General features: G+C 44.0%; 3 protein-coding genes across 3 annotated transcripts, besides 11 other annotated features; 2 read left to right on the top strand and 1 right to left on the bottom strand.

The window, feature by feature from the left end:
- Nucleotides 1–28: 28 nt before the first annotated feature.
- Nucleotides 29–65: a microsatellite.
- Nucleotides 66–269: 204 nt separating this feature from the next.
- Nucleotides 270–336: a microsatellite.
- Nucleotides 275–297: a microsatellite.
- Nucleotides 337–848: 512 nt separating the features above from the next.
- Nucleotides 849–900: a microsatellite.
- Nucleotides 901–2,035: 1,135 nt separating this feature from the next.
- Nucleotides 2,036–3,535, top strand: PVX_084745 (small GTP-binding protein domain containing protein; the record flags this gene model as incomplete). Its single annotated transcript, XM_001616566.1, has 1 exon — nucleotides 2,036–3,535. One exon carries the CDS (start codon nucleotides 2,036–2,038, stop codon nucleotides 3,533–3,535), a length of 1,500 nt encoding a protein of 499 aa, XP_001616616.1.
- Nucleotides 3,536–3,927: 392 nt separating this feature from the next.
- Nucleotides 3,928–3,978: a microsatellite.
- PVX_084740 (hypothetical protein, conserved) lies at nucleotides 3,973–4,905 on the bottom strand (the record flags this gene model as incomplete). The annotated part of the gene is made up of 1 exon (XM_001616565.1): nucleotides 3,973–4,905. The coding sequence occupies one exon, from the start codon at nucleotides 4,903–4,905 to the stop codon at nucleotides 3,973–3,975; it is 933 nt and encodes a 310-aa protein (XP_001616615.1).
- Nucleotides 3,979–4,056: a microsatellite.
- A 665-nt stretch (nucleotides 4,906–5,570) lies between the features above and the next one.
- Nucleotides 5,571–5,595: a microsatellite.
- Nucleotides 5,596–5,977: 382 nt separating this feature from the next.
- Nucleotides 5,978–6,003: a microsatellite.
- Nucleotides 6,004–7,001: 998 nt separating this feature from the next.
- Nucleotides 7,002–7,027: a microsatellite.
- Nucleotides 7,028–7,210: 183 nt separating this feature from the next.
- Nucleotides 7,211–7,230: a microsatellite.
- Nucleotides 7,231–7,554: 324 nt separating this feature from the next.
- Nucleotides 7,555–9,342, top strand: PVX_084735 (glucose-6-phosphate isomerase, putative; the record flags this gene model as incomplete). Its single annotated transcript, XM_001616564.1, has 1 exon — nucleotides 7,555–9,342. The coding sequence occupies one exon, from the start codon at nucleotides 7,555–7,557 to the stop codon at nucleotides 9,340–9,342; it is 1,788 nt and encodes a 595-aa protein (XP_001616614.1).
- A 427-nt stretch (nucleotides 9,343–9,769) lies between these two features.
- Nucleotides 9,770–9,795: a microsatellite.
- Between the last annotated feature and the right edge of the window lie 428 nt (nucleotides 9,796–10,223).

The following is a 10,223-nucleotide window of genomic DNA, read 5'->3' as shown; positions in this document are numbered from 1 at the left end:
CTCATTTTTTTCCTGTTCAAAAGATGACTCTTAAAATATTTCAACTTGTTGGCGTTCGCCAAAAGGCACGCGAGATTATCTTATCCTGCACGCGTTTGGAAAGAAAAAGCGCGTTGTTAGGTTAAGTGCAGCACCGGCGAGGCGCAACAGAATATGTTTAAGCTGTGCACATGTGAACGCATGCACGTAAGCACTTACGTATGCACCTACGTACGTATGTACCTACGCGTGCGCTTCCTCCGAACTGGTATCATCAATTTGTTGAGGGACGTGCGTATGGGGTGGCGAAAAATGAGAAGCGACTATTCCAATCGGCGAAGACTAATTTTGGTTTTGGCTTTGTTCTTTACCATTTAAGGCCCACCAAGGATTGTTCACAAAACGTTGCACGGCAGTTCTGTCGCTCGAATGTTAAAAATTATCTCGGGGAAGCAGCTCGAAAATGGCTACATGTGCATGTGTATATAGACACCCACATGTATACAAGCTTGCGTGTGTATCCTTTGCACATGCGCGGATTTGACCGAATGTGAAAAGAATACAGTTAGGAAGAAACTCGCATGCAAAGGGAAAGTCTTACACGAAGGATTACACGGATAGCATCCATGTGGAGTGTTAAATATGGTATTATATCACTTCGCAAAATTGGGGATATGTTCAAATGGGGGGACGATAATATGTCTGAAGGGGTGAAAATGCCTTTCCCGTCGCGTCGCTTCTTTTTGCTGCGGTTTTTTTAACAGACGAGCGGAAGGGGAAAAAAAAAAGAAAAATAAAAATTCGCAACGTTTTGGCATTCCCCTTTTAATGCAAAAAAAAAGAGGAAAATTACGAAAATTGCTAAAATGCAGATTTATACACTTGACTGAGCACTCCTCAATTTTATTTCACTCGTCATTTCTTTACAATGTTTTTTTATTTTTTTTCCCTTTGCTTATTCTTTCCGCTTCGTTCATCCCCCCATTGGACGGATAGTTCTCCCCAAGCGATATGTCTGAGCTGTTAACCTTTTCCCCCAATTTGTGGAAAAAAAATGTGGCACACACAAAATGGAATGGGCTCCTAACCATTTGTAAATTTTGCCACAAGAAGAAGGAGGATCCTACGCGGTTGGTGTGAAAAACAAAAGAGGAGGAAAAAGGACGACCGTTCGCTTTTTCACCTTTTCACCTTTTCCCTGTTGTCACCACGCACTTTGTATGTACAGGTTTGAAAAACGCGGCATCCCTTTGCGAAAGCGCAAAAGAGGAACGAACAAAAAAGAAAAAACGCAAAACAGCGCAAAAAAGGGAAAGTGCTTACACCCAAAGAGGTTCATCCCGTTAGCGGAAAGGCACAAAGTTGTAATTTTGGAAAAGAATACTTTTATAATGGTGATTTTTTTTTTTTTTTTTTCTCGAAAAATGCGCCATGGGGACGGGACATGCCCTCACGCCGCCTGCTGCATTGACAAACCCGTTACGCAATCGCGCACCAGTGCAAATGAACCATTTTGAACACAGGCTATTTAGCCTTCCTCATATAATGAAGTGCCAAAGGGAAAAACTCTATTCACTCCTTTTGAAGGACTTCAGCATTTTAGTGCTATCACATGGTCGTTAATAAATGTTCTTTTTTTTTTTTCCTCCGTTTGTTTGACCCTCCCCAATGCTCAACCGTTCAACGTGGGCTTTACTTCCAAAAGAGGCACCCCGTTTTAGGGGCACCAGAAATTCTTAGCACTGTGGAGGAGAATTGGGGAAGCTCATCCTCACGCGTTGTACCTTTATAGACCGTCTGGCTAAATCTGCAAAACGGCGCATCGGCCGGGCAATCCTCAAACCGCAACTCAGCAACGAAGCGACGAAGCAGCACTGGAAAAAATCCCCCGCGCGAGGAGGGCAATAACTGGAAACGCCTATGCTCATTTATTTCTCATTTTTTGGGTAAAACCGAAATGGATCTACCTGCGGCCGGTGGCCTCCCCCAAATAAGAGGAACCACCAAGTGAACGCACAAAACTTGTGCATGCTCCCCCCAGTGTGTGTAAATCAAAATGCTGAAATGTGCCAGGTATCTATTTGGCCCACCAAATACGAAGCGCAAGTGTGCCCCACTTTTCAGTGCGCGGAATTTCTCCATTTTGGAAAGATACATAAGGGCGAAGCCGCTGTCGCACGAGCTGAAAATTGAGGAGGCGAAAAATGAAGGGATCAAAGGTGAAGGGGACAGAAACGGTGAGGAAAGAAAGGCCAGCGAAAAATCAGCAAGCACATATTACCCCCCAAATATAACCAGAGGAGTTATACCCAAAAGTGCCTACATGAATACGTGGAAGATACCAGAACAGCCGGCAAATCCGAAATTTCTAAAAGTGGCACTAATTGGGGCCCCCAATGCGGGGAAAAGCTCTCTCCTAAATTCCATTTTGAATAAAACGATTTCTGCAGTTTCGCCAAAAATTAATACTACCAGACAGGACATAAAAGGAATATACACAAAAGACAACGTTCAGCTAATTTTCATCGATTCGCCTGGTATTGTCCCGTCACATAAGAAAAAAAAGTTTTGTAAAGAATTAGTGAGCTACGCATGGAAGGGGTACGAGGAAGCAGACTTGGTTTTATTTATCGCGGACACGGTGAAGAGGCCAACACACGACGTGCTCAACATAATACGAATGCTAGCACCCAAAAAGGTAGAAGCGTACAGCAGTGGAAGCGAAGACGAGGGGGAAACGCAGCACTATATGTTTAATCATCCCAGTGAAGACCACGATCAGGAGGAACATTTCGAATGGAATGGAAAGCCGCAAAGCGATTTGAATAGCAGCTCCACTAATGAAGAGCTATACGAAAAATCCCAAAAAAATGTGCAAAAATTCGTAGAGTACTTCTCCACCGCAATGGAAAAAGAGGCCAAGTATAGCGACAAAAGTGTCAAAGAAAATTTACTTAAAAACAGAAAAAAAATTATTGAATCGTATAGCAATGATGTAGATGGCAAGGACTCACCGAATGGTGAAGGGGAACAGCAAAAGTTGGTCCCGCCGGTGATACTCGTCCTAAACAAAGTCGACTTATGCACACACAATAAGTGGGCCAATGCGCGGGCCAAGGAATTTATGAGCAACGGGAATTTCGACAACATATTTTTTATTTCCGCAAAATATAACAAAGGCGTTGAGGAACTACTCGATTATATAGCCAAGTTTAAGGCGAAAAATCAATTTTGGGTGTACCCCAAGGACTCCAACACAACTTTAACCAAAGTGCAAGTCGTTGAACAGCTGATTAACACCTATTTGTATTGCTGGTTTAATAAGGACGTCCCTTACAGAGTAAAGCACCATATGCTGTCATGGTGTGTGAATTTGAACAACTCCCTCATAATTGAATATCAAATTGTTGTGAAAAGTCCGAAGGTTGCAAAAATGATTTGCGGCGTTCACAACAAGCTTATAATTAACATGCGCAGAAATGTGTCTTACAAGTTGACGCAGCTGTGGGGCCAGAATGTGTACGTGCATATCCACGTGAAGTCGGTTAGCGCTTAACTGGGAGAGGCGCATGCGACAAACTGGGGATGTGCCCATCTGCTGATGCAAATTTACCTGAACAAGTCATGCATAATGCACTCGGGGGGCACACCAGCTAGCCAAAAAAGAAGCAAAATTTGCACGTTTTGTCGAGGTTTTCCTGCGTGTGCCATTACCCCGACGATTTTAAGCCCCAACAGGGATGCCATTTTAGCATTTTTTTTTGTTCTCCTGTGGGGAAAAGTACGCACTTGCGAAATGTGCGGGGGGAGTCGGTGGCTAGCTGTATGTACACACGTACATGCACAAAAAAAAAAAAATAATAAAATAAAAAAAATAAATAAAAAAAAAAAAAAAACAGTCCAATTCAGTCCAATTCAGTCCAATTCAGTCCAATTCACTTTAATTCGCCTTAATACGCCTTAGTCCAATTCAAAATTTTGCAGGGGCTAGGCCTACTGCACGTCCGGCCAGGTAAACCTCGCGCGCGTGAAGTTGTCCTCGGGCAACTGGCGCACAAAGCGGTACATGCGTATGCAGTAAACGGTCAAGTCCATTAACTCTCTGGAGTTCCTAAACTGGTCTTTCTCGCTGTAAATGTGATTAAAAAGCAGGTTGCAAATATTTCCCGCGTAGAACTCTTTCCCTATGCATTCGTCCAACCCTATGCAAAACCCCAGGGAATATTCTTGCATATTAATCAAATACGTGTTGAAGGAAAACTCAGAAATTTTGTACTTGATGAGTAATGCCCTGTAATAGTCCCATATGATTTCCCACAAAAGAATTTTTAAATACCGATTGTTCATCGTGTTTAACTTGGCGCAGTAAATCCACACGTGCATACATAAGAAGTACATGATTTGTCGAACGTCATTTTTTTTTATTTGAAATTTTACAAACAGTTTTTCATTGTTTATTCTTTCGTACAGTGGAGAAACAAACACGTGGATGTTTACTCTGTACCGTAAGACGATATTGTTGTACAGGTAATTTATAAGGGGAACATCCCGAACCTTTTCCATCAGACTGTTTAAAATTTTCACATAATAGTGGCCAAAGAGGCTGTTGCCACTTTTGATGTGATTCAAATTGGAGTTTAATTTTTTGTAGTATGTAGAGGTGATCATATTGTCCTTATAATTTTTAACGCCTTCGTGCATGACATTCCCATCTACATTTATGTCGCTACTTGCAATTATGCGCAAATGGTTTTGTCTTAGTTGCGCTTCCTCCTCGGGCGTGAGTATGTACTCACAGTACGACTCGTTTGTGGTCTTCCATTTTAAGTTTTCGTTACTCAGCGCGTTGTTGATTAGGCATTTGGACCTTTTGAATGTCTCAAAGGGTTTGAACTTTTGGCAGCGCCGGAGGAGCAACAGGTTCATTTTGCGCGCGTATTTGGAGGGGGGTACATAAATAATGTGCGCGCTGCACGCGTGTATCAGTTGCTCTCATCACACGCGCATGTTTGCGTACATAAGCACTGGTGTTGTACAAAGGGTAATTGAGCGAGTTTCTTAAAGTGGGATGTCCTTTTGCGCACACGCCTCTTCGATTATGCAGGGGGCCTACCGCGCCGGTACTTTTTACGTTTATTTTGTAGCGAAAAATGCAAATGGGGGGGGAAGTACCTGGCCATGGAAACGCACGCGGGGGGTAATATACATGCGTACAAAAAGAAATATTTTTTTTTTTTTACGCACTTAAATATGCATGTGCTAATTTGCGGCAGGGGCGAATAATGCACAGCTGGGGGAAATGAAATGGGAAGTATACGCTACAGCACCTGCTGATTCGTAATTTTTCCATTTAAATGAAGGGTACAAGAGCGAATAGGTATTTTCCCTTTTTTTTTATGGCTGTATTTATTTATGGTAAATTTATTTGGATCCTGCGAAGACATTCCTTTCAAAATAAGGCGCTACGTGTATACGTTACATGTGTGTATTTTTTTTTTTTTTTTTTTTTTTTTGTAAACAAAGGAGGGGGGAAATGACACTAGCTAATTTTGAAAGCAGAGGGGCGTAAACTTGCAGCTAATTGCACTTCCCTCCGTAAAATGTTTTTTTCCTTCGCGCAGTTAAGACATGAATGTATTTTTTCTCCCCAGTTGGCAAATGGATGCGAAGCATGGCAAACAAGTGGCATTCGAAGCGTAACTTTATCGGGTGACTTTTTAACGTAACTTTTTAGCTTAACTTTTTTAACGTACCTTTTTAGTGTAACTTTTTTAGCGTAACTTTTTAACGTACCTTTTTAGCGTAACTTTTTTAACATACCTTTTTAGTGTACCTTTTTAGCGTACCTTTCAGCCGCAGCAATCACCACGTGACGGTGTTAACGCGGCAAGCGGAATACAGCCGCGTGAGTAGCAACAAAAAGAAGGGGAAAAATTGCATCGAATTTGCACAAAATTTGCACAAAATTTGCATAAAATTTGCATAAAATTTGCATAAAATTTGCATAAAATTTGCCTGAAATAATATATGCGAATTTTTCGTAAATTTTGCGCCAATTTTGTGTGAAGGCTAGCCGCATAATATTTCGCCAGTGGGGGGGCGATTTTCCTCCTATGGTCGGCAAAATTTTGGCAACAATACGCCAAAGCGTGACCGCCAAGCGAAGAACACGTGCCATATATCCCTTTTCGCAAGGGGAAGTTATTTTTCACCCCCCACCCCTTGCAACGTTGACTACCAATTTAATGTGCCTAACCTGCCGCGCGCGAGGGGGCGAACATTTGGCGAATTCTGGCAACTGGCAAATTGGCAAACTTTTGACAAACATCTACAATCTTTTGGCAGAGTTATTTCCTTTTTTTTGCCGCATTTACTTACATTTCTTGCAAGTTTGCTTTTTTGGCGAAAATTGCATGACACCCTGTACGCAGCTTTAGTTGCTAACATTTTGCTGCACGTGAGAACTTGCAAAAAAAAAAAAAAAAATAAAAATATATTATTTTACTCCCTTTTGCGTAAAACCTCTATGCGTACATGCGTGACAGCTACATGGGCGCGAGCTCTGGCAACCACCTCTGCTTGTGGCGCATACGTTTGAAACTCTCGTAAAGTCGTTTCCTGCGAAGGAACTAAACGGAGTTAATAAAAGTGAACGTACTATTTTTTTTTTTTTTTTTTCGCTTGCCAGCCACGTACATATTTGTTTGGTCAGTACTGATGCGTAGCATAGAGGAATGAACATTTGTCATTCGTTTGCAACCTCGAAATGAACGATAAAGCTTGCGAGTCAATCGCACTCTCGACCGAGCAGGGAAAATGCAAAAAATGTTAACGATACACGAAATCACCCCTTGAGCCCTTTTCAATTGCGCACTTACTTTGCTGCAATTTTGGCGGTGTTACATAATCAGAAGAACAATTTTTTTTTTTTTTTTTTTTTTTTTTATGTTCACATTGGAAACCCGCGAAGGCACACGGACGTGTACGAGTGCGAATACGTACGTTCACGTTCGCGTTGGTATGCTTACGCATACGTGCATATGTATCTGCGCGTGCTTGCACGTCCCCCCGAGTGTGTGTTTGGCAGCGCGCACCCCTTCACCTCGTGCGCTGAGCTAACTGCATTGGTGACTCCCCTGTGTTATTATTTTTTTGCCCAAAATTTTTGCGAAAATTTCGTCTCTTTTTCGCCACTTTTTCGTCACCTTTTCTCCGATTTTCCACCACCCTTCACCGCTTGACCGGCCGAGTCACCTCCGCGGGGTAACCCAAACAGGTGTAATAGCACTGTTGCGTTTGCCCCACGGGAATCTCCCCCTGACAGAGCGCGTGAAATGCGAACACGTATGTGTGCCTCCGTTTAGGTGACACGGCGCGGACACGAATTCTCTTTCAGCCTTTACCATCCACTCGGCAGGGTAGCGCGTTGGCGAAGGTGGGACGAGGGGATTCCTCCACTTTATCGCCCAGTTGATCTGCCGCCACGCTGTCTTTGCGCTGCGTCGCCATTTCCTCGCTTCATCGTGTCATTGCGCCGCTTCCCAGCTGCGCCACTTCACCGCCTCCCCCGCAACCATGGACGTGACCGGGCTGAAGAGCTACAAAGAGCTGGTGAGCCTGAGCGAGGAGGAGAAGAAGGTGCACCTGAAGGAGTACCTGAAGGACAAAGCGAGGTCGGAGCAGCTGATCAAAAAGTTTAAAAATTTCTACATGGACCTGTCTCGCCAAAGGTATGGACCGAAGACGCTCAGCAAGTTAATCGAGTACGCGGAGGAGGTAAAGCTGAAGGAAAAAATCGAAAAGACATTTAAGGGCGAAAAAATGAACATGACAGAAAATAGGAGCGTCCTTCACACCGCCTTGAGAATTCCAATCGAAAAAATAAATACACACAAAATTGTAGTGGATGGAAAAAACGTTCTAGAAAATGTGCATGATGTGTTAAAAAAAATTGAGGCATATTCGGATAGCATTCGAAACGGAACCATAAAGACTTGCAAAAATACAAAGTTTAAAAATTTAATCTGTATAGGCATAGGGGGGTCCTACCTTGGCACGGAGTTCGTCTACGAGGCGATGAAGTACTACCACTACAACAGCGTGGCGGGGGAGAAGAAAAAGAAGAAGAAGGAGGAGGAGGAAAAAAAAATGGAAAATGAGGTGTGCAAAACGGACGCCGCAAGCAACTTCAACCTGAATTATGACCAAGACGAAATGATAAACGTCCGCTTTCTGGCCAACGTAGACCCAAACGATATCAACAGGGCTGTGCACAACATAGAACAGACGGACACTCTCGTTGTGATCATCTCGAAAACTTTTACGACAGCGGAGACGATGCTGAATGCGAGGTCTATTAAACACTGGCTAAGTTTAAAAATAAAGGATGACCAAGAATTGAGCAAACACATGGTTGCAGTCAGTACCAACCTAAAATTGACAGACGAGTTTGGCATAGTACGCGAAAATGTATTTGAATTTTGGGATTGGGTAGGAGGAAGATTCTCTGTAACAAGTGCAGTAGGTATTTTACCTCTCTCCATTGCCTTTGGCTATCAAAATATGAGGCAGTTCCTGAATGGCTGCCACGATATGGATGAGCATTTTTTAAAAACAAAATTTGAAGAGAACATCCCTGTCCTTCTAGCACTCACCAGCTTTTATAACAACCAATTTTGGGATTGTAAAAATGTAGCCATTTTGCCGTACTTTCAAAATTTGCAAAAATTTGCTGCTCACATTCAGCAGCTCTCCATGGAGAGTAACGGGAAGACGGTAGACCGAAGTAACAACCTTGTAAGTTACAACACATGTCAGGTGTTTTTTGGAGAACCAGGGACCAACGGCCAGCACAGCTTCTACCAGTTAATACACCAGGGGCAGATGATTCCCGTAGAATTGATCGGCTTCAAACATTCCCACTTCCCTCTTCATTTCCCAAGTGAAAAAGTGAGCAATCATGATGAGCTCATGACTAACTTTTTCGCGCAGGCCGATGCCTTGGCCGTTGGGAAAAGCTTAGAGGAGGTAGCCCACGAGAACGAAATGAACAAAAAGAAGATGCCTCCAGAATTGCTAACCCATAAGGTCTTCCAAGGCAACCGACCTTCCACTCTGCTACTGTTTGACGAATTAAATTTCTACACGTGCGGCTTGCTGCTCTCTCTGTACGAATCCAGAGTCGTCGCCGAGGGGTACCTGCTCAACGTCAACAGCTTCGACCAGTGGGGCGTCGAGCTGGGCAAGGTCCTGGCCAAGGAGGTGCGCGACTACTTCCACGAGGTGCGCTCCAAGAAGGGCCCCGCCGCCGCCCACGGCTTCAACGAGTCCACCAAGATACTCCTGGGTTACTACCTCAGCTAGGCGGCCGCCACCGCGGCGCAGCCGGCGCAGTTAGCGGCAATTAGCCTAGTTAGCCTAGTTAACCGAGTTAGCCTAGTTAGCTGCTCCCCGCGTGACTGCACAAATTACTCATCACCCTTTTGGCACGAAATTTAGCGGCGCGCTCGAACGCACGCCGACGAGCGTGCGTTTGGCCGTGCCGTCCTAGGCAGCATGCGCATTTGCCGATGCACACGCACGTATGCCCCTGTGCTCCTTTGATTCTGAACTCTTCCTTTTTTTCTTTTTCCCCTCCCCCGTATGTTTCCCCGTATGTCTCCCCGTCTGTCTGTCTCTTCAAATTAATTTTTTTTTTATTTTTTTTTTTTTTTAATGTTCGTGTGGATCATGTTGGCCATGTACCTTGCTGATGTGCCAAGCAGAAAAAGAGGAAAAATGCGAAAGGTTTTTTCTATGCCCATGCAAGTGTATATGTACACACATGCTCATATGCGTGTGTGGGTACGCATGCGCCTACGTCCTCGTTTCCGCTCAGTGGGCCCACATCACCAAACGCGTTTTCAATTTGCAATAAAAAAAAAAAAAAATGCCAAAATATAGGGACCATTCCCCGTGCACGTATATTTACTCGCACGTATGTTACCATTCTTTGGAGGTACTCCTGCACTTGTAAAATTGTTGTCGCTGAGCAAGACGTAAAAGTGGAAGGAAGCGTTTTAAAAAGGAGTAAAAATGCGTCTTCACTTTTCTGCAAAAGGGGTCCGCCTGTTTACACTTCTTCAGCCTGTCAGTGGCGCAACAGGGGTGGTAGATCACTCGGAATGAAGCCGAACGAGTCGCGCGCTCGGTGACGCTTCCACCAGATGGGAGTTCCCGTCGATGGGACCAACCCGAGGGGCAAA

Source organism: Plasmodium vivax, chromosome 13 (genome assembly GCF_000002415.2).
Source record: "Plasmodium vivax chromosome 13, whole genome shotgun sequence".
In the NCBI taxonomy this organism is placed as follows: Eukaryota; Apicomplexa; class Aconoidasida; order Haemosporida; family Plasmodiidae; genus Plasmodium; species Plasmodium vivax.
This window is presented reverse-complemented; position numbering and strand designations above follow the sequence as displayed.